The sequence below is a fragment of the Megalobrama amblycephala genome, linkage group LG6, assembly GCF_018812025.1.
Source record: "Megalobrama amblycephala isolate DHTTF-2021 linkage group LG6, ASM1881202v1, whole genome shotgun sequence".
Classification (NCBI taxonomy): domain Eukaryota; kingdom Metazoa; phylum Chordata; class Actinopteri; order Cypriniformes; family Xenocyprididae; genus Megalobrama; species Megalobrama amblycephala.
The window spans coordinates 11,349,882-11,374,578 of NC_063049.1; the positions used below are offsets into that span (position 1 = coordinate 11,349,882).

Consider the following 24,697-nt stretch of genomic DNA (forward strand, 5'->3'; position numbering starts at 1 on the left):
AAATACAACAAATGCTGAGCAAGTCTGTATCTGGCTCAGTGCCATAGTACTTCAGTAGTACTTTACAGCACACAATGAACACACGTATGATACACGTAAAGGGTTAATATTGACTGGGCAGCACTAACTAAAACATTTCAATTACTTTTTTTTTTAGACATTATCTCATGTGCCACATGAAATGAGGTGGAAATATGACAAAAGCAGTATAATGACATTGTGGAAATTGCAGTAATTTGCAAGAAACAACTTCTCACTTTGAGCACACGAATGCGCGTCGTTTATTTTTAAAGGGAAAACTAAGAACAGAAAGATAGCGCTGACCAGCGTCTTACGTCATCACGCATTCCCAACATTTAAAGGGACCGCGATCCCTGAACAGTTATGAAGAAACACAGTGTACAGAACTACACTTAATAACCAAGGTGAATTATGTATGTCACATTCATTACAACATTACCTTATGGGCCACATGAAATGAGGTGGAGGTTTTGGACAATTTTGGCCTGTGGGCCTTTTGTTTGACAAATAGGATCCTGTTTAATGCAAAAATTGTTAGTTCAAGTCTCCATGTGTAGAATGTTTTGTGTTGGTCTGGGCACTTAAGTACAAAAAACAAAAAAACAAAAACCTGGACGGACATCTAAATAATATTGTCAATAATATTGTACTTCTGTCTAATGACCAAGACTGGTGAGTTATCTAAGAATGGAAAATCAAAAATGTTAAGATAAACCAACGTACAGTAAATTCAAGGTCATGGTAAAATTAAGTCAAATAGTGATTTAACTAGAACAAAATAACTTAAACTGCAATAACGTAAGTGTTATGCACAGTAAGCCTCAACACTGGAAATGGTCGTTGGGCCAGTGGCCCTTAGAAGTATGCAACACACACTTTTCACAATCCAATCTACATTTTTGTTTTTGTTTGATAAGCTGTTTCACTTGGAAATACACAATACGATAACAGTCAATTCATACCAGTCATTTCTTACCAACTTCAACAAGATGTGAAAAATGAAATCCTTGACAGAAACAACTAGAACTTTATTGTGAAGAATCATCATAAGGGTATTTAATTTTGTTTTTTTGTGCAAAAACCCTGTGTATGATTTGCTATCAATATCCAAAATATTTCTCACAAAAACCCTAAAATATGAATAATCTGAATTGGCCAAAAGAGAGAAATGAATTCTTAATGTGATCCCCAAACAATTATGAGTAAGAATATACAAATAAAATAAAATAAAATAACAAATGCACATCCGCATAACACAAATGGACAAAGATATTAAATGGACCAAAACCAATTTCCTCAAACCACACATATTTAAAAACAAACAAACAACAAACAACAATAATAATAATAATAATAATAATAATAATAATAATAACAAACAAAAATCAATTGACAGAGGAGTGAGTTGTGATGCAAGTGATATTTGGAAGCATCTCACTAAGCATAGTAGTGCGTGAACTGCCATTTCTGAAAAGAATTGATGGCATCACAGTTCTTAAGGTAGATGCCAGCTTTAACTCCAGCTTCCAGACAGATGGGTTGGGAATGACTCTCTATCATCACATGATCCGTCTAGACAGAGATATAGAAGGTAGACTTTAGTCAAAAAATGATTACACACTTGAACTAAACACACTTGAACTAAACACACACATATAAAAACATATAAAACTCTCTCCAAGATGTTCCAATGTTCCCATTATTATGCATAATCTGAAGATAAAGGTCAGGCCTTTTGTTTAAAATTACTATTTTTCTGGAGTTTATGGGTGATTCTGAATGGTGTGGTGCACACTATCAGAGGAAAGGACTGAATAAAACGTAATTTACACAGTAATTAGAATAAAAAAACAAAACAAAAACTCAATGACAAAGGTTCAGTAAACAGTTGGACAGATACAAATGTGTTATGCACACAATATAACATATACCTGGGACTCCATGTTGCTTTAAGCACATCATCATATGCATAAGTCCTCTTGTGCCACTCTGTATTGGAGCCTTTCATACTCTTTTAGTCTTGCACAGATAATTAATATATAGGCTATTTATTTGTTCTACCATTTTTTTGTATTTTTTTGTATGTTTTTTTAATTTTACAAAATTTTTTAATTTAAAGGTCCCGTTTTTCGTGGTTTTTTGAAGCTTTGATTGTGTTTATAGTGTGCAATATAACATGTGTTCATGTTTCGCGTGTAAAAAAAAACAGTATTTTTCACATAATTTACTTATCTGTATACCGCTGTTTCCACTGTCATAAAAACGGGCTGATGACTTCCTTGTTCTATGAAGTCCCTCCTTCAGAAATACGTAACGAGTTCTGATTGTGCCAGCGGTTCCTGTGTTGTGATTCGACAGCTCTGAGCGCACCGTGCCCGGAAAAGTCACGCCTCTTACCATAACGTGGAGATGCATGCGCTCAGTGTTATTGTAAACATGTCTTTAATTTTACCCTATCAATTTGAGCCGGAATCAGACCCGTTGATTGGACTGCGGGATGAAAATAACAGCGTTTCGACAACATGGCGACAAACACACTCTACAAACGCAACTCTTGTGTATTCCTGTGGGTGAAGGTTAGTCAAAAAACTGTTTCAGTGACGTCATTAAAGAAGGAAGTAGAGGGATGTAGTCCAAACTGGACTACATCCCTACGTTCGATGTAGGCGACTTCTGTTAAATAAAATATCTCGCTTGGCATTGAACTTTGAGCTTTAAAATTTTACAGATTTTATTTATACTCTAACAACAACATTACACGCTAACTAAAGTTTGAAACATGGGATCACGAAGAACGGGACCTTTAAGATTAATGCTGTGTCCCAGTTCGCCTACTTATACTATGCCTTAAAATTATGTACCGATTTTGCAAAGAAAAAGTACATACTCCTGATTGTGTAGCAGAATAATAGGCAAGCTTTGGGACATACTAATTCATCATAATTACGTCTTTAACAGACCACTCTGTTGCTCCATTACGTGCATCTCATCTCTGTTTTTAACTGCCCTGTCAATCATCTTGTCACAATAAAAATCCTCCACATTAAATTTAATTTACTACTGTATCAGAGAGAAATGTAGTAGCAAGTTGATCTGCCAGTCATGGGTCTTTCATGCGGAGAACTCTCCTAATGTGTTTTTGACATAGTGATGCATTTAAAAGTTAATTACCAAACGTTTCTTTATAAAAGTTCACAATGTTGTTGCAGTTGAAATATAGTTTTTACGCAGGGTTATGAAACCCTGTTCCGCTTTTAACCCCGCATTGCGGTGCCAAACTTGTACGGTTTGAAACGATGGGGAACTAGAATGTTACAGCTTAAGGCTTAGCAGAATCACGTACTAATATTTGTCTGCTTTGGACAGTCACAGAAACACTGCACAATGTATATAAACAGTGAATTCGGCATTTGAGAGACATGTCAAATGCTGACAGAAAACGCTACAATTTGAGTGAAGAAGAGACCATTTCATTCTTACCTTTATAGTCCAAAATGTCCATTCAGTATAAACTCAATAGTACAGTTGGCAATACGAGGATACGCAATGCTATGTATAGAGCTATGTAAACAGGTCGCGTGCTGCGTTTATCCAATCAGTGACACTGACACCGCAAATATGCAAATAAGATAGTAAACCCAGGCTATGGCAGTCTAATTTGCGAGTCTGCATTTGGCAGATAACGGTTTAACGGTTTTACCTGTCTGATTGCATTGTGCCAATTGTAAAGATTGGTGCAGTACGGATAATGGTATGGGGCTATTTTCTATGGGTTGAGCTAGGCCCCTTACTTCCAGTGAAGGGAGAACTTAATGCTTCAGCATACCAAGTAATTTGGGGAAGGCCCTTTTCTATTCCAGCATGACTGCTCCAGTGCACAAAGCAAAGTCCATAAAGACATGGTTTGATGTGTCTGGTGTGGAAGAACTTGACTGGCCAGCACAGAGTCCTGACCTGAACCACAACAAACACCTTTGAGATGAACTGGAACAGAGCCTTCTCATCCATTTTAATGCCAAAAGAGGGTTGGCACTGGTGCAAGCTGTTAGTAAATCTGGCCCTAACAGTGTACAGGTGGTAGACAAATAAGTTCACAGTTCCAATAACTTAGGACATTAAAACCCTCATCCATCCCACGGGTCATTTTGACCCAAAATTAATTTTTATTTATTTATTTTTTAATAGAGTGTTCATTGGAGTGGCCCAAGACTTTTGTCGCACTTTAACTTGGAATACACACACATACAAAATGACTGGATTCGAATGAATGGAATGTGGGCAATATATATATATTTTTTTCCAAATAAAAATCAATCAATCACAATGCAGACTGCACACAGATATGAAGTGGTCAGATTTGAACAGATTTACAATGCAGAACACCCCCTAATCATAAAAACCTGACATACCCTATGAATTTATGAACTTACCTGGTTCCCTTTTGAAAGAGAACTCAACTCTGCGTTTGATCATGCTATGGGGAACAGTCACTCGTGACAGGTGTTCGAAATGCCAAGAATCACAAAACTCCAATCCTATTGGCCGGCGACAGCCTATGATGTCATACGGCACGAACCGTGACGTATAAAGGGAGCGCCTGAGGAAGCAGTCAACACCTACTCGTCTTTTCAGGACTGTCTTGTTCGTGCCATTGTTTCACAAACTTCGGTAGGAAATTACTCCATTTATGTCTACAAACGTTCAGGAGAATGTGTTCATCCGTGTCCCAGGGGTTTGACACTTGATTTACACGTTTCTGGCGTTTTTCTGTCTGGAGAGGAGCGAATGCATAGACGGTGCTTGAGGGCGCCGTCTATGTGTGTTTGTCTATGGTTCACTGTGAGTGTCTCTCCCGTCACTCTTCCTGAGGGAGAAGGTGTCTGCATCTGTGCCTGGTGATTGTAGCCCCGTGTGTGCTGAGGCAATACGGCGGCTGCATTCATAGGGCTCGCAGGTGAGCTCGCTGGGAAGTTTGAGAGAATTATATTCTCTCTCGGCTTCCCCGCGGCTGGTGAGGATTAGTGGCTGGATGACGGCGACGTCCGTGTTGGATGTCACCGCGTCCGATAGCGAGCGCTCCTCTGGCGGCTAGGTATGTGAGCTGCTGTGTTTTTGGGACACGCTTTTCGGCGGGCTGAGCGTGTTAAGAAAGGGGCCGCGTACGGACGGTTCGACGAACGGTTCCTTTCTGTCCATGAATGTTGCGGCTCCCATAGACTTTCCATTCTCTCCTGATCTCCGCGTTTGAGATCGGGAGGGCATGGAAAGTCTATCGGAGCCGCAACATTCATATATATATATATATATATATATATATATATATATATATATATATATACATACTTTCTACTTGCTCAGGTGTTTTTTACAGTTAGGCTGTCGGCTGGCCTTTTTCTAAGGCCGCCTTCTGGTTTGATAGTGAAAGTGCTTTTAAGCTTTTAAAAGACCTTTTGATTTCTTCCTTCTTCATTCTTCCTCCTTAAATAAGGAGGGAAAATCTTCGTTCAACGAGCCGCAGGAAGGTAAGCTGGGTCCATATTTTTATGTTTATAAAAAGTGTAGACCTTGTTTTTCCTGTATAGCTTTCCTGAGCATGTAGTCAGTAAAGTTAGAAGGGGTTCTTTTGGGCAAAATAACTGCAGCATTAGGTTGGCTAATATTCAAAACATGCAGGCCGCTTTATGGCCGCTATTTTGTAATCTCCTATGTTAGAGTAGCTTCTCAGCTAATACTTTAGTTTGGTTTGAGTTACCGTTTTTTGGTGGTAGGTCCTTATCTTCGAGAAGATGAGGTATGCAGTGCTGCTAGGCCCCACTTTTTTAGAACTTTGTCATGCTTATAATGTCTTCACATGAGCAACTTGAATTATATTCAAGTTTGAGATTACGATGCTAAATATTTTAGCTTTCGTTCTCTAGGGTTCATTACAGATCTCAGATCTGTTCTGTGAAACATTTATCCTGTTTGGATGGCATGTATTACAAAGCATTTGCATTTGCTTTGGGGTTCTAGGCTTTAGCCCTACATACATATGTGAGCTTACTCTACTGCTGCCACAGGTTAACGCCTGTTTCTGTGTTAGCAGGCTGTGATTAGCCTCTATCTATGAACGTGTCGTTTTGTTGTACTCCCCGGTTAGGGTTTGTGTTTCACTGAGTGCATCACCTGTTGGATTGCACACTCAGGTTGAGTGTAGAGAGTTTTATTCTGGTTAAAATTGTAAGATCTCTGTTAGCTCCCAGTCGATCATGACCACAGCAGCTGTTTTGCATTTGCTGTTAGATTGTTGGCTCTTTATTGTAGCCTCTTTCTTACAGCTTGTTTTTTGGACGCTGTTGGTTTACGATCATGAGTTTGCTCACGTATTTTAGCACTGCCTCAGGCTTATGCTCACGTTGTTTGAGGTGGTAGGCCTTGTAGGCCTTCCTTAGACCATGATAGCATATTTATGTGTACTGGGTACACATAAATATGGGGATTGGGATTGCCTGTTGGAATGTGTAGGCTTAAGCTCAGGTTGTGTAGCTAGTCACCCACAGTTATCGTGTAGGGTCCAGAGTTGGTCCCCTTTGAGCTTGGGCCCTGTTATGACCACGGGCTGGCACCACATGGTGCAAAAAGTAGTAGGCCTTGCCAGGCCTCCTTTTGTAGCCTCTGTGTTGGCCCAGCTGGGTTGGTTATACCAAGTTGTAGGCTTTTGCAGGCCTCCTAGGTATCACGCTGGAGTTTGGCTTTGTATTCCTCTCGCTTAGAGAGTAAAAGGTGCTTTTACTGAGTACATTTCTGAGTGGCTTGCCTCTTGAGGTGAGCTCCTGTATTAAAACCAACTGTTTGTCTGGTTTTATGCATTTGCTTCCTTGAGCTTGGTTTCCTTTAGCTCTAGTTGAGCTAAGTAGCAACTTTGTTTGCTACTCAGTTCTATTTTGCTCCTAGAACTTTAGTGGCCGCTAGCTGACGTCGCGTGCGACGGGTAGGCCTTAAGGGCCTCCTTTGGGAGCATGCTGGCATTTACATTTCTCAAGGTTTTTCTCTCTGACTATTTTACTGAAGCAGTAAAGGGATTTGTGTCGCTGGCTGGCCGGGGCTCGGGCTGACTGATGACCTCCTTTGTAGTTGGTCTGTTTAGCCTGAACCTTGATAACACTGCCACGAGCTGATGCCACGTGTCTGCTGAGGTTATAGGCCCATGGGGCCTTCTTTAGCGCGTGATGGCATACGCTGTACTCCTCTTGCTTAAAGAGTACAAAGGTGTTTTTTTCGTGGGCACTCACAGCTACTTAATTACTTGGTGGTCATGCTTCCAGCATGCTATGCTTGGCCTTACGGGCCATCCCGGAATATTGCCTCATGTGATAAGTTTCTGTGGAATACTTAGTTCATTATAAAGAACTCTAGTTATGTTATAGGCCCTTTGTTCCGGCCTCCATGACTATGTGCCCACAGTACGGTCTGTCTGTTGAGCTTCGTAGTTCCCTCTGGGTTGACTGTGTAATTGTGCTTAGCTCCCTAAGCTGGTCATTGATTGTAGACTTCTATGAAGTTTCCCACTGAGACCTGCCCTTAGGCTGGTTTGTGCTCCCTTTACCTGTGTTTTTCTAGCACACAGCCTCCTCAGTGCTTTATCAGCCACTAAGTAGATCCTAGGATGAGTGGATTATACTCCCCTCAATGAGGGTTTATAGCGCTTAGCTGAGTTCTGCTCTCCGGGATGCCCATCTCTTAATGGCCGCTAGCTGACGCCGCGTGTAACAGGTAGGCCCTCGGGGCCTCCTTTGGGAACATGCTTGCATGTACCTTTTGCGTTTCTTTGACAAGTAAAAAGGAAAAACAGTAAAAGGAATTTTATGTCGCTGGCTGGCCAGGGCTCCGGCTGACTCATTAACCTCCTCTGTAGTCGGTTTGTTCTGCCTGGAGCTTGATAACACTGTCACGAGCTGATGCCACGTGTCTGCTGAGGTTATAGGCCCATGGGGACTTCTTTAGCGTGTGATGCCGTACGCTGTACTCCTCTAGCTTAAAGAGTAGAAAGGTGCTTTTACCGAGTACACTGCTCATTGGATTGTGTTGGACAGGCTGTTTCGTGGGCACTCACAGCTACCTAATTACTTGGTTGGTCATGTGCTCAGCATACTATGTTTTCAGTCGAATGGCCTCATGGGCCATCCTGAATACCACCTTATGGATTGGGTTCTTTTTGTGATATTAGTTCATTTCTAAGAACTTTAGTTATGTTGTAGGCCCCTTCTGGTCGGCCTCCATGACTTTGTGCCTACGGTATGGTCTGTCTGTTAGGTTGAGCTTTGTACTTCCCTTCAGGTTGACTACGTAATTGTGCTTAGCTCCCTAAACTGGTCATTGGTTGTAGACTATGAAGTCTCCCGTTCAGACTAGCCCCAGGCTGGTTTGTGCTCCCCTGTACCAGGTTTTTCTAGCGCACAGCCTCCTCAGCACTTTAATCAGAAGCTGAGTAGATCCTAGGATGAGTGGTTTATACTCCTCTCAATACAAGGGTTTATAGCACTCAGCTGAGTTCCGCTCTCCAGGATGCCCATCTCTGTGCGTGGGTTTGAGTTGCTTACTGCCCATTCGCAGTCGCTCTTATCTGCTCTCCTCTTTGGAGTTTGCGCCTTGAAGATTCTGTATATCAGACAGGGCTGGCCCAGACTATGTTTGGCTTTCGCTAGATTAGTACGGCCTCCTTGGTGGCATTGGGGGTGACTTCGTTCCCCTCTAGTGACTGGCCGGGGTTCCGTTTGGTTTCCTGGCCACATTCCCTTTAACACTGTGGAGTCTGAGGTATCGCCGGCGATACCACTTCGGTTTTTTTCTTACCAGTGTGAAAGAGACTCAAAATACTCTGTCAATGTTGCACATACAATTAAGAGTTATACACCATTTTAATCTGTTGAATATCTTCTTTTATTTTTGTACAATACAAATTTTTGTAAAATAAAGAAAACTAACATGATGCGTGATCTCTGAACGAAGTCCAACCTGATAGTTCTCAGAAAATGAACTGTAACTTAGTGAATACTAATCACAAAAAAATTAGACTTGTCTAAAGAAATGTTGAAATGTCAGGTTTTAAATCATGTAAGTCAAATCAAAAACAAAAATTCTGTGTTTATGTAATCTGTATGAAAAGAGAGCCATGTCAGAAGTCCGTGATTCAGCTCATTATCCGCTAATGCGGCCACGCCCACGGAGCCAGCGCTATTCAGACGCAAATTCTGAGGCAATACATGTATACATCACCTCAATCGTGTATTTATTGTCTTCAAAAGTGTTTTACATAGCCATAGTTAGCGATCTCTGGAAGCCTCTGTTAGTTCGGTTAGTTCCTGGATTGTCACATGGCCTATTCTTCTTTAGGAGGCATTTGTGGACTAAAGGTGCACAGAGCGCCCTCCGGCTGCAAGTATGAATTGAAAACACAGTATCCAGCATTCATAGTAATGACAATAAATATTGAATAAATATTACTCCTCTGTATAGAAAAGTGACATACATTTGAGAATCCATCAATGTTTCTCCAAATGTGCATGCTTTTAAGCTAAAAGGCTATATGAAATGCCATTTAACATAATTGTTCAGACACTTTGCATCACAGAAATACATTTTATTTTAAAGTATATAATAGAATACCATTATTTTAAATTGTAATAATATTTCACAGTATTGCTGTTTTTTCTGTATGTTTGATATACGCCATGATGAGCTTAAGACATGATCAAAGATGGTTTTTTCACAGCCTACCTCACAGAAAGAGCTCATTAATATGCAAGTCATTAGAGCTCATTATGCGATTCTTTTGTCTTCTCAGGTGTAAATGACCCATTATTCATGATTATTCATGCCTCCACGCATACTGTGTTTCTTGACAAATAGTGTCTTACAAAATTTAAATCTCTCTATTGTTTAGGCAGGATAATTTTTACATCATTTTGAAGCAAAAACTCTAGTCTACAACCTCCAATACCCAGAAGTCTTGTGAACACATATATAATATTATTTATTTTTTGGCCTTATTTTAGTGACTGTTTTTTCAATAACCATGCATAAACGTTGCTGGTCCCAGACGCCTTGAGCAGCCTTGGAAGGCTTTCTTCGGAAGGCCTCTTTTAGGCTCAGCTTGGGCTGTTGGCCATAGAGAATGCTGTCACTGACAGCCTTGGGGGAGAGTTGCTCCCGGCTTTTCTTTGGAACTGCCGGGCGTTTGTCCAGACATTTGGCATGCACTCTCCTTTAGCATGGCGGCGTGGGTATATCGTTCCCCATAGCGTGATCAAACGCAGATTTGAGTTCCCTTTCGAAAGGGAACATCTCAGGTTACATATTTAACCATGGTTCCCTGAGAACAGGGAACGAGTCTCTGCATTGCCCTGCCATGCTTCGGGCTGCCTTCTGAACAGTCCCTCAAAGACGAGTAGGTGTTGACTGCTTCCTCAGGCGCTCTTTCCTTTATACGTCACAGTTCGCACCGTATGACATCATAGGCTGTCGCCGGCCAATAGGATTGGAGTTTTGTGATTCTTGGCATTTCGAACACCTGTCACAAGTGACGGTTCCCCATAGCATGTCAAACTCAGAGTCTCGTTCCCTGTTCTCAGGGAACCGTGGTTACATACGTAACCTGAGACGTTTTGTTGGTTGTTGAGCCTTTCTATCCTAAATGTTTACGACAAGGCTATGTCACGACCCGCCATTTTTGAAAGAAATTTGATACTGTAAACATACTGTACAAGACGTGAAACTTGTGACAGCTAGCTAGGTGTGTAGCATTGAGGCTAGCATCAATTACTTTGGAAGCCTTGGTAGCACGGACTCCACCGATTATATTAAGAAATTAACTCTCCGTAATGGTGAGACATTACCAGATCCCTACACTAATTCAGACCACAAATGGATCACATATATGTCCAAGTGGCTAGCAATCATATGGCCCAATATATCAACTTATATATAATAATCTTATATAAAATAATATATAATAATAATATAATGTATATAATAATATAATATATATTAACATAATCTCCTTCTGTTTTTAGCAAAGACTTGTGATCCCCTCGGAATACTGAACATTTTAAATATATCTTTTTGGCGGTTAGTGCAGTTTACAGTACAACAGCTCAGTGTCATCTCTGTTTCTGCTACATATGCCATAAAGAGTGATGCTTTCTGCCCCCTAGTTGATGACGTTGCACAGAAACCCGTCTATATAGCTATAAGGCCATCTAGTGGCAAGAGTCATAAAATATCATGTTATATTATTTTATTTTTTTCCACAAGAGGTCGGCAGAGAGACCCAATGTGAGATATTTTGGGCTAGTTATTTTGAATTCAAGTTGAATGTGAAAAATGTGCTTAAAATTATATATATATATTCAAAATGAAATTATATAAGCTTTCTGCACAAAAAAAGAGTAAGTATAATTAGTAAGTATAATTTTAGGGCTTTGGGTCATTTTGACCCGTGAGGGACACTTTTGTTACTATATGGGAGGGATGGATGAGGGTAGAGACCTTTCTACTGACTTTAAGAAAGAAAAATGCCCAGGGTGGCAGGGTCCTTGATTCCCCGTGTGAACATGCCATAGACCTGCTGCAGAGAGGCATGGGGGCTGTAGATGTGGCCAGAGCAATAAACTGCAATGTCCGTAATGTAAGATGCCTAAGACAGCGCTACAGGGAGACTGATTGTTCTTTTTAGTGCCCAACCATGTGCAACCCCTCAGACGAGTTTGAGAACTTTGGGGTGGCATGGTGGAAAAGTGAGTTAACATCTCACAGCAAGAATATATTTCAGTTTATAATTAAGTTAATCTTTAAGTAAATCTTTTTGTTCATACAAATATTTGCACATTTAAATAAAAAAAAAAAAAAAAAAAAAAAATCTATTTTCCATTTTCCAACAGTTAATGGTCCGATTGACTTCCATAATATTTTTTTCTTCCATGCTATAAATGTCAATGGTGACCATTAATTGTTTGGTTACCCACATTCTTCAAAATATCTTCAAATTCACACAGGTTTGGAACAACTTGAGGGTGAGTAAATGATGACAGAATTTTCATTTTTGGGTGAACTATCCCTTTAAACCTGGTATATGGTTATAATATAGCTATAATTAATTTTGGGTATATCAAACGGGAGATCTTTGGTCTTATTAATCTATTGCTTGTATTAATCTATTACAAACTGATTTGGCTAAGGGCAATGTTAAGTTTCATAACTTTATATTTTATTTATTAGCACCGATGGCGATTCACTTCTCCGAAATGAATCGGATTTTTGAGGGCCTAAACATGCTTGAAAACTAATGAAACTTTGCACACGTGTCAGAAGTGGTGAAAATTTACGTCTGATATGGGTTTCAGAATCAGATGTGGCAAAATGGCTTGATAGCGCCACCTACAAAATTTCCATTAAGCGTCCTTCACACTATGTTTCACGTACAACTGTGAAATTCGGTAAGCACGTGTAACAGCCCAATATCTACAAAAAAGTCCCTGGGTGCAAAATCTGAAAACCCAACAGGAAGTGAGATATTTTGAATTTTTGCAGTTTTTACCATGTATGTTGTACTTTTAATGAACTCCCCCTAGAGATTTTATCAAATAAACATCTAATCTAAAGGCCTTTGTGATGTTAAATTGTGAAGATCTTGAGTTTTCGTTGAAGAGAGTGTCTGTGGCGGCCTGACAAAAATTTATGTTTCGCCATGAAACAGGAAGTTGTTGTAACTTGGGCATACAATGTCCGATCTGCCCCAAACTTCATGTTTTATTAAAGTTCTGGCCTGAAGACATCTACAACTAAAATATTCAGTTACAGTCATAGTGCCACCTGCTGGCAACAGGAAATGGCATGCGTTACACTGTAATTCACCCCAGAAACACATTTAAATATGCCATGAAGTACCATTACATTATTATGCCATTATATGGCAACAAAGACTGTCTTTATGATTGAGTGTATAGCAAAGACTTTTATACTGAAAGGGAGAAGGACCTGGTGGCAGCCTACATAATGTGGTGGGGCTACACGTGTCGCTCCGCCCCATACTTACTCTGGGGTGCGTTTCCCTTACAACGATGTAACTCGCTGATTCACTACCATAGTACGATGCATTGTTGAAGAAATCAACTAGCTAGTAACAACTGTTTCCTGAAACCGTATTGTCGCAAACCTGTCGTTCAGCCACATTTGGTGAATGATGTCACGCAGGTGGTGGAGTATTAACTTCTTTGAATGAATCTGTTTGAGATCTAATTAATGCTAGATTTTTTGCAATAAATTACGGACATGGCATCTGAGGACTAATTCTCATTTTTCTCAGTTATTTTGTTTTATTTCCAGATTCAATCATAGACTCGTTCTTACCTACCAGAGCACGTATGCACATGCTTGGTGCTTGAAATCTCTGGACAAACTAAAATATGTAAATGACATTTGTATTTATTCAAAATAAAAGATATATATTGTACTTAATGCCAGCTTGCTTATTTTGCTCAAGTTAACGATTTATTAAGTCCACATGTCATAAAAACAAGAAACTATGCTTCTAACCGCAGCTCGAGAGCTGCCGTTCCAACCACACAAGTTTGTGATGCAGTTTGCTAATGTTCGTTTGAACTATGGTTAGTTGAACTATGTTAGTAATGACGGAAATTGCGATGCTATTTGACTAACAATGCTTTTGGGAAACGCACCCCTGATTGGCTCAGTCGTTTTTCATAGGCATAAATCATATAATGTTTTCTTCATTATAATGCACAGACAAAATTATTTGTGAATTACTAGGTGATCTCATAATATCATATTACTCCCGGATCTTGGTTTATTTGAGCAGTACAGGAAAAAAATCTAATGTTTTTTGTTCACTTGACTCGCTTGTTAACTGCTGTATGTTTAATCTTCTGGATCAGTTGAATTCACAAGTGAACCATTTAATGTTATTTTGTGAACCAGTTGATTGAAAAGAATCAGCTCAAAAGGTTCGATCACGAAATAGACCTCACTATCGGGTCTTGGAGAAGATTTCGATGTATTTACTTTAAAATAAACAAGGAACAGCATGTTTTCCTGAAATGAAGTGGAGCAAAAAGTCTGATATTATGCTTTGAAATGTAGTGAAGAAAATGAAAGTTTCAAAAAAACTAAGTTAACAAGGCACATTATAGTGTTATTTAGTTATCATACAACTGCACTCTAAATGGCTTATAAAAACCAATAACACCTGTAACTATAAGTGTGTCTTGCCATGCTATTTAAATTTAAACGATATGGATACATCTTTTTCATTTCCTTTCTCATGCTGTAGTGATATGAAGTAATCACATTTCATGAATCATTTAATTTAATTAATACTCTGTTCTACAACAACTACGAACACATATCCTATTATGTATGAAAGACCTATCAGAGTAGGTATGTGACGGAGCGACACATGCAGCCCCGCCCTGTTCTGCAGACTGAAACAATGCTGTAAACAAGGACAGTGATATTTCTCATGCTGAGAGATAAACAGCTGTATTTGTACAAGGAAATATCACATACTCTGTTTAAAAAAAATAATGACAGTGCATGAGAACGGTTCCTACTCTGTTTTTATTTGAGCTCCATGAGATGACGCATACTACACCCAGGAACATTCTTTTGCTATTCAGGGTCAGAGACTTTTTTTTCCAGCGGAAGAAAAGCATTTAGAGATTTTACTTTAGATGAAAGTAGCATCGATACATATTTTTGGCTTTAATATTTGTATTGTGTGGTAACCATAAAAGCAAGATACTCGAGGCTAGTGCTGTATGGTGAATATGTCATGGCTAAAGGGTATCAATGATACTATACCTGGAGATTGTATTTTGCCCAGGACTTACCAAAACTTTACCAGACTTGTGCATCCAGCGGAGATGTGGCTTAGTGTTGTCACATGGTTCCATGGTAATCTGCGTTTCCTGAGGAGTCAAACAGGAAGTGTTCTGTCGAAGCATCCTTAACCAGGTGTAGCTAAACTGCTGACTCTGTGAGGCATGAGAAAGCAGAAATAAGCAGTGCTTTTATGATGAAAGATTATATAGCAGAATAGAATATTCATGTGAATAATACATCTGAATTGGATTTACCTTATTTGTGACATCACATTTATCCAAAAGAAATATACCATTTTGAAATACCAAACATTTTCTGGCTCCAGCATTGAAAATCTGAAAAAGGAAAGGAAAGTGTCTAAACAGAAAACAATACAACTAACTAACAATACAAGTAGAATTTCTCCAAGATTAGTGACAGAAGAATTAGGCGTATTCAGCAAATAATATATCCTCTATAATAAATATCCCCTGAAGTTTATATATTCTCTACCTACCACTCCTTCAGCTTTGACCAGAGGGGCTTCTAGTTCTGGATAGACATTCTCCAAGTACCACTTAAAGCTTTTACATTTGAGTTTTTCTCTCAGCTGAATTTGTTCTGTCAGATTTCCTATATCAGTCACACTTTTGTCCAGCAGGTGGTGGTAGCCATGGCCATAAAAGATCTCTTTATATTCATCCAGCCACACCTCTACAACCCTGGCCAAGTTTCTCTCGACTGTCTTCACACGGTCTTTAGGGAACTTGTAAGGATTATCGCCGCGGAAGATGTGGCCGACACGTGAGCAGGGGATGATTTCAATCTCGCCACCACACATCCAGATCTACGGCACAAATAACACATTACCTGCCACTGTGCAGACTATACAAATATTTGAGTATAGCTCAATAAAACTTAAAAGGACCCCAGTTTTAGAGCAAAGTCATATTTAGACATATTTCTGTTTTTCATTTAAGATTAGTTCACTTCAGAATTAACATTTCCTGATAATTTACTTTCTTCAGTCGAAAAGAAATTAAGGTTTTTGAGGAAAACATTCCAGGATTTTTCTCCATATAGTGGACTTCACCAGGGTAAAATGGGTTGAAGGTCCAAGGTCCAAACTGCAGTTTCAATTCAGCTTCAAAGGGCTCTACACAATCCCAGCCGAGGAATAAGGGTCTTTTTTAGTGAAACGATCGGTCATTTTCTAAAAAAAAATATTATTTTCTAATAAAACATTTATATACCTTTTAACCACAAATGCCCATCTTGTACTGCTCTGCAATGCACCACGCATTACATAATCACGTTGGAAAGGTCATGCATGACGTACAGTAGGCGGAGGTACCGATCCAGTGTCTACAAAGCGAGCGTGCAAAGACTAAGTCAAACTGCCTTTACAAAAAAAGGTAATACAATGATGTCGAATGATTTTGAAGTTGGAGGAGAAAATGAGATGGGAGTTTTTTTGCCCTATATGTCACATGTGACCTTTCCAATGTGATTACATAATGCACCACGCAGCTAGTACAAAGACAAGCATTTGTGGTTAAAAAGTATATAATTATTATTATTATTTTTTATAAAATGACAGATTGTTTCGCTAGATAAGAGCCTTATTCATCAGCTGGGATTGTGCAGAGCCCTTTGAAGCTGCAGTGAAACTGCAATTTAGACCTTCAACCCACTGTACCCCGGTGAAGTCCACTATATGGAGAAAAATCCTGGAATGTTTTCTTCAAAAACCTTCATTTTTTTTTTGACTGAAGAAAGAAAGACATAAGCATCTTGGATGACATGGGGGTAAGTATGCATGCAAAGAAAAAAAGGAGAGAAAGCAGCCAAAAATGCCATAAAATACACTGTTTTTATAAATAAATAAATAAATAAATAAGTCAGTCAGTCAGTCTCTGTTAATAAACCTTTGCTAATTTACCTTGAAAGAGATTTCCATGTTTTCCCCACCCCAGACATCCAGGCCTGGGTCATATGCCCCCAGCTCATAGAAATAGCTCTTATCTATAGAGAAAAGACCCCCTGCCATAACAGGACACCTGTGCAAGAATAAAAACACACCTCATATGCTAACTGCCACAAAACACCTTTAACTGCAGTTCAGACTAATATATTTTCTTACATATTATAACATAATTGAGTATAAGCTATAATTAGAACTGATACAGAAACTGCTATGTCTAATATTCTTAATAGTTAATTTGTAAGAGTGTAGTATCTGCATGAACATTAAAAAACAATTATACAATCCCCCGGATTCACAGACTAGGCTTAAGCTAGTCCCAGACTAAAATGCATATTGTAGCCGTTTTAACTGAATGCAACTTGCACATTGTTTTGTCTCAAGATGCACACCAGTAATGTTTTTTTTCTTAGGGCATGTTTATAAAAGCCTTAAATGCCCTAATTGAACTAAGGCCTAATCCTGGCATAGTCTAAGCCCTGTCTGTGAAACCGGGCCATAATATCGTGTTTCATTTATGAAAGAATAAATTACTTTGAATGATTTTTTTTTAATGTGTACAACTTTCTTTTTTTCATGAACTAAGATGAGCTGGGTGATCTTATTGTTGAACAAAATGAAAGAACTTGGACTGGGACACTAAACTGAATCTCTTCTGTGAATGAGGATCTGCTGACCAATTAAACAGGAAAAGTTTGTTCAGCTCTTAATGTTAATCAATTGTTTACAGCACAGAGAGAAAAGGCACAGAAATATTATTATATTATTATCTAAAATATTATCTACATATAAAAATGATGATCACAAAATTAAAAATATATCAGGAAGCGGCGATTATCAGGGTAGAAGCACCAACAACTTATGTAAACTATATGGTGATACATGGCTATATCATCCCTTTAGGGAAATATTATTCTATGTATTATGTTAAAAAAGACAAATATTATCTCTATTGTCCACTTGATTGTAATATGATTGTTTTGTTCATGTGAATCAACTGTCTCTGTAAAGCGTCCTTGAGCTTTGGAAAGGTGCTATATAAATTAAACATATTATTATTATTATTAATATCTCTTCATTGAATTGGACAGCAACAGATTCAGTCTTGTCTGGCAACTAATGGCAACTGACAAATATGTTTTAATTTTATTAGAATATATATAAATTAAGGTAACATTTAATTGTCTATAGGCTTTTTGAAAATCACAATTTTTACAAACAAATTATTTTTAATTATCAAACTAAATCAATGAGACGTAAATGTTTTCTTATCCTGTGGCTCTCTCTGGTGGACAACATTAGTATTACGGCCTTGATCTCTGTCATTCCCACTGGATAAATTAGAAACTGTTAGCCCAACTGAGCATTGGAAATTCATTACAAATTTGTCATGTTTACTCAGAATGTCCTGTTGTCCATGTATACCAAGATTTGTGAAGTTTTGCTTATTTGCAATGTATATATATTTTTTATGCTGACGTTACCTGATGGGGTCTGAATCTTTGACCTGGTTCCTTCTAATATATTCCTCAGGTAGAGCACTCCAGCCAAACACCAGTGGCCATCTGAAAATGCCTCTTTGGAAGTTATCAACAAGCATGTAACTGCAACAAAACCAACAAAAAATAAATACATTTCAGTGCATGAATTTAGTCTCATGAGGGCATGGACATGTACTATGTTACATGTACTATGTAGAGTACAACGGTGCTAAAGGCACACCTTAAGAAAACAATGTGCTTCTCAGTACGTCCATAATGTATGATTGAAGAAAAAATATCTACGTTTGTATTGAACATTTATGAACCAACATATTTTGTATGAAAATAAATCATAAAAGAGGTTTACTTTGTTTAAAGGTGCCATAGAACGTCTTTTAAAAAGATGTCATATAAGTCTAAGGTGTCAGCTCAAAATACCCCCATAGATTTTTTTTATTCATTTTTTTAACTGCCTATTTTGGGGCATCATTATGCGCCGATTCAGGCTGCGCGGCCCCTTTAAATTCTCCTGCTCCCCACCCACGGAACTCGCGCTTGCCTTAAACAGCATAAACAAAGTTCACACAGCTAATATAACTCTCAAAAATGGATATTTACAAAGTGTTCGTCATGCAGCATGTCTAATCGCGTAAGTATGGTATTTATTTGGATGTTTACATTTGATTCTGAATGAGTTTGATAGTATGTTCCGTGGCTAAAGCTAACATTACACATTGTTGGAGAGATTTATAAAGAATGAAGTTGTGTTTATGAATTATACAGACTGCAAGTGTTTAAAAAATGAAAATAACGACATGCTAACGAAACATTTAGAAAGACAATTTACAAATATCACCAAAAATATCATGTAATCATGGATCATGTCAGTTATTATTGCTCCATCTGCCATTTTTTGCTATTGTTCTTGCTTGCTTACCTGCATAAAGTCTGTTGATTCGGCTCTGCTGCTCCAGACGTTACTGCCTGCCCTTGTCTAATGCCTTGAACATGAGCTGGCATATGCAAATATTGGGGGCGTACATATTAATGATCCCGACTGTTACGTAACAGTCAGTGTTATGTTGAGATTCGCCTGTTCTTCGGAGGTCTTTTAAACAAATGGGATTTATATAAGAAGGAGGAAACAATGGTGTTTGACACTCACTGTATGTCATTTCCATGTACTGAACTCTTGTTATATAACTATGCCAAGGCAAATTCAATTTTTAATTCTAGGGCACCTTTAAAAATCTTATAAATGTATAAGGTGGCAAGGGGGGCCTTTTACCCCACACACGGGGTAAAAGGCTCACCAGCATGTGGCAAAAGGTACAAAGTATTTGCACAAATACTTTAGCTAAAATAATGTTTTTAATAATGTCTAAGTTAGTACTTGTTCAAAACAATCACTTTAGCAAAGTTTGTACTATTTTATTTTGATAAATAAAATAATTCATTTTTGTTCAATAAAATGAATTCTTTTATATATACTGTCATTAAAATGGTAATATAAAAATATACTTTAAAAATACAGAAACAAAATTATTTTAAAAAGTAAAGATTGTGAAAGCATTGAAGGAGATCTCAAAATAATTTAATATAGATTTACACTAGTAACAATAAATTATATTTTATTATATGATATGATAAGTTTTTGTGCCATCTAGTGGTTTAGAATAAAATAAAATAAAATGTGCCTTTTACCCCGTTGTACCCCTCTGTTACACCATGGTATTCTTTGAAGTGCCTTGTACAAAAGGGGAGCTCAACAGTTTTTTAATTGCATGACTGAATATACTTCATTACCTCATGTCCTTATCGCTGATGACCTCAATAACAGGACAGACAACTTTTTTGCGGTCCAGGTAAACTCTTTCTAACAGTGGCTCCAGCCACCCCACGTTACACTCAATGTGAGAGTCCAGGAATGTCAACACTTCACCTGCAGATGAAACAACATCTGCTGAAACAACTACAGCCAAACACTAAAACAAAATGTATTGTTTAGCAGAGATAACAGCTGTTCATGTATCCCAAACCAATTAAATTAAGCACAAATCCAAGGACAGTCCCTACCTGTACTGCTACTGTATGTATTGAAACTTTCTCAGTAAACTGAAATGAACTGAATGCGAGTGTACAGTACCTGTAGCAGCAGAGGCCCCTGCCATCCTGGCTCTGATGAGGCCTTGTCTCTCTTTCAGACGGATGATACGTACTTTAGGGAACCGAGACATATAAACATCCAACTGCTCCTTCAGGTAGTCTAGAACACAAACAAAATCCCTCATAGAGAAACAAAACCACAGAAATGTGAGAACTAACATACCTTCTGTTGCTTCTTTATTTAGAGGTACTTTTCTGTCTTTTATGACAATTTTAAAGCAAAAATGCTTAAATTTTGCTTTGTTTTAAAGAACAGATAATAATAACATATACAAGTCTAATATAAGCCAATCCCCCGGTTTTCACAGACAAGGTTTAAACTTGATCCCAGACTAAAACAAATGTTTGAGTTGTTTTAACTGAAAGCAACTTGCACTGACATATCTTAAAATATGTCAGTGCCATTGTTTTGTCTAAAGATGCACACCTGTACTGTTTTATTATTCTAAGGCACATTTATGAAAGCTACTTAAATGTCCTTTTTAAACTAAACCCTAATCCTGTCTTAATCTAAGACCTGTCTGTGAAACCAGGCCTATAAATCAAAATATAAGTCTGAGGCTTTTCCTAACGTTTTCTTCAATGATCAAATCCATGCTTATATTTTTATTCCAGGACTTGTGATGTTTTGTCATAGATTAAGCATTGTTTAATAAGTTTCACTTGTCAAGATTTCAAGTAGTCAAAGGAGTTCCTTATTGAAGAATTAACCAGTTACTGTATGGATAACTGTGAAACGCAAGTCTGTTTACCTCTGTATTTAGTGCTGATCACTTGTGACCATAATACTATGTGTAAGATCTAAAGCTTTTAACTATTAGATAAAAACCCTGTCACTGAGCTCACATGTTCACATAATTTCTTTAAAATGTAAGTAAATCAGCACAGAATTGTTCCCTCAGACCTTTGGTGCTGCAGTCATCCACCAGAATGATCTCTTTCAGCAGATGTGGAGGAGACCTGTTAAGCACACTGTGTACAGAGCGCAGCAGAGTTGACCAAACCTCATCCACAAAGCAGAAGATCACGCTCGTATTGGGCAGGTCTTCATGAACAAGATTTTCTGAACATCTAAACAATACAGTGTATGGAGGTGTTACACATATATCAGTGGTACATGTTCTTTGCATAACGTAATAAAATTTGACCTGCCTGAATACAACAAAATTATTCTATGGTTCAAACTCACGTTTGGGGTCTGGTGTCCGGAATGGCTCTATCTATTGGTATCTGTTCACTCAGGAATACATTAAAATATCCTTCACTCCAGCGTCTTCGACTCTCCAGTTCTTTATCTCTGGGAACTCTTGCAGGCTGTCCAAACTGTCCCATGGCCTGCAGATCTCTGGGCATGTCTGTCACATCTAGGGCCATAACCTTATGAAGCCCACCTGACCTCCTCGCCCGCACACTAGTAGAGACCAGTACCTCTTCTGCTGCTTTTTGAGTAATATCTGGTTTAGTTTTGTTCAAAGTATTGATATGGTTCTCTCTATTGTCAATAATATTTTTCGGTTTATCAGTCTCTGCTGGTTTGAGCAAATCATTACTCAAGTTCTTTTGTAAACCCGCATCTACATGAACTACATTACGTGACATCAATAGTGTGTCATTGGTCTGATGTATTTTCACCACAGTGTTTTCTTTGAGCGCAGGAGGATACATTTTCTCCTGGACAGCAGGCAGTGCTTTAGTAAGTAAATGTGCTTTAACATCTAGATTTGCTTCTGTCTGTCCATTAACAGCAGCATTTATTTTGTTTATCTTTGCAGTTATACTGTTCACTTTGCCGTTAATAACAGTTTTTGTCTCATTTATTTTGGGGGAGATGCTAATTGTTCCTTTCACAAGTGATTTCACAGTTTGATTCACTTTGCTTTGATTAATTACCTCCTTTTGTTCCAAAAAAGACTTGCCAGCCACTAACATTGGATTCAAATGTTTGTCATGTTTTAGCAGAGCTTGGGTTTCTGTCCTAAACTTTGGCCACTTTCTGTAAACCTCATCAACTTTTCTTTCAAACCTGTTTCTGTTTTTAAAGAACTCCCTCTTGTCTATGTTTACTTTTTGCAGCGGATGTTTCAAGACACCCTCTACATTGCCTTTCCTCCTTCCCTGGTTTAGTACAATCTCTCTCTCTTTGAGATCCTGATTCACATCATTGATGGATATCCGCAGTGCTGCCATATCAAAGAGGAGCCAGATTACAGATGCAATAAACACAAACGCCAGGACCCTCCCACTGCCTCTGAAATACTTCCTAAACTTCATTTTTTTTTCTTTTTCTTTTTTTTTTTTTTTAAATATTCACACAATTCAATACTGAAATAGACTGACGTCACATTCTTAAGCTGATGTGACTCCTGGAATATTCACAAGTCGCAACTGAATTATAAACATATGTTTTCTGTTGTTAGGTACGTTATGTGGGCCAAGATAGAAATGCTAAACAAAAGGAACGGGATCAATTGGAACCAACGTTTTTAACAACAAAGGTTAGCAGAATTAACATGAAACAACTCTGTCGCTATGGTTACAGGCGTTATTGAAGTTATCGCGATAATAGAAACGGGATTTGATTGTAGTTTACCTGGCCATACAGACGATGTTTATTCCACTTGTGACTGGTGGTGTAAATTTAAGAGCACCAAAACATGTTAGTAATTGTTGTCATTGCCAAGCACTGAGTGTGAGAACTTAGCCATAGAGGGGCACTACTTCAGTAAACATCCCGAAATCAAAAACGACAGCGTGGCAATATTTCTGCAGTATGAACTAAAAACTCTGTCCTGGCAAACTTCCGCAGTTTTGCACTCAAAGGCATATTAGATCCACAGCAAAATCCATATTAGATATTTAGTTTCAAAGAACGCTGAAATAGTCGCGTGAAACTTCCTAGTGAGATCGTCGTCACGAAGTTTGTCATCACACACGTGCTGCTCCGGTCTTCTCAAATGAATGTTTTCGACACTCGTTTCGATATTCTGAAAGGTTAAATTCGACAATTATCTGGTGCCACTTCTGAGCACACACACACACACATACATGTTCATGTGTTCCACTGGGTTAAGGACATCCTCCTTGTAAGCCTAGTTCCTGCTAGCGTCCTGCACATCAGACCAGCCCTGTTTTACACGTAGGCTACATACACTTATGTGGCGACGTGTCAATATTTTGAGCGATATTTTGGACGCATTCAGAAATGAATTCCTGATCAGGGTGTGGTTCGGACATACTTATTACTGCATGTCAGATACACTCGTTCAAAACTTTTTTTTTCTTTTCTTTTTTTTTTTTTTTTTTTTTAGATTACTGTGGCAGTTTTGGATTACCATGGCAATGGCATGGTATATTTAGGTATAGTATGTAGCCTACATTACTTGTCAATAGTGCGGGATAATTCCTACTATTTTACACATAGCCTATTAGAAGATATAGGCTACCCTATGAGAATGTAAAATGAATTTAAAATTAAATTAAAAAAATTAAATGAAAAAAAAAAAAAGTTTTCTAAAGAAATTCATACATGATTTTCATACATGATTTTTTTCCCATTTAAAAATTAAATGAAAAAAAAAAAAAATTAGTTTTCTAAAGAAATTCATACATGATTCATTCACACAATTCCCTATATTGTATAATTAGTATAATTCATATATTAAAAAAAATGCCTTAGGTACTGCCACAGTAATTTTTTTGAAGAGTATATAAGGATGAGGATTTTAAGATACTAACATTGTTATATCTATGTAATCTCACTGTCTCTGAAAGATTGTGAAAGATTTAAAACCTGTTATTTAGATAAAGTCTGGTCTAACCTGTTTTGCTGCAATAGACAATACCTGAAAGCCTTGTCCATATTTGTTCTTCCAGAATAAACTAAAGGTTTTGAAATAAACAGCACAGTATTATTACACACACAACATACCTTTAACGACAAACATAAAATCCAAAAGTGTGGGTGAACTGCTAAAGTAAAAGTCTTTTTTTTTTTTTTTTAATGTGAGACAATATATAAATAAAAAGTAGGTAAGATAAACAACATTATTAATGATTAATTATTAATGATTAATAAAGCTGAGCTGTTTGACTGGTGGCTTAAATAACCTGGAGACAATGGTAAATTAGTGACTCAAAATGCTACCTGTTTATTCCAAATGAGTATAATAGTGGTAGATATAATTACTGG

At 38.0% G+C, this 24,697-nt stretch overlaps 1 protein-coding gene across 1 annotated transcript; it reads right to left on the minus strand.

The window, feature by feature from the left end:
• Positions 1-1,025: 1,025 nt before the first annotated feature.
• On the minus strand, positions 1,026-23,671 carry LOC125269890 (polypeptide N-acetylgalactosaminyltransferase 5). Its single transcript, XM_048192940.1, has 10 exons — positions 21,698-23,671; positions 21,413-21,579; positions 20,489-20,608; positions 20,149-20,284; positions 18,346-18,465; positions 16,820-16,937; positions 15,395-15,724; positions 15,153-15,233; positions 14,907-15,050; positions 1,026-1,593 (listed from the first exon to the last, which is right to left on the minus strand). Exons 1-10 carry the CDS (start codon positions 22,777-22,779, stop codon positions 1,459-1,461), a joined length of 2,433 nt encoding a protein of 810 aa, XP_048048897.1. The 5' UTR covers positions 22,780-23,671; the 3' UTR covers positions 1,026-1,458.
• Positions 23,672-24,697: the final 1,026 nt, after the last annotated feature.

Excerpts from the sequence above, each read along its gene's own strand:
- LOC125269890 (XM_048192940.1), bottom strand. The coding sequence starts at position 22,779 with ATGAAGTTTAGGAAGTATTTCAGAGGCAGTGGGAGGGTCCTGGCGTTT. Across the intron at positions 18,466-20,148 it reads ATCAGCGATAAGGACATGAG|TTACATGCTTGTTGATAACT; the intron begins GTAATGAAGTAT and ends GTTTTGTTGCAG. Across the intron at positions 16,938-18,345 it reads AAAGATTCAGACCCCATCAG|GTGTCCTGTTATGGCAGGGG; the intron begins GTAACGTCAGCA and ends ATTCTTGCACAG.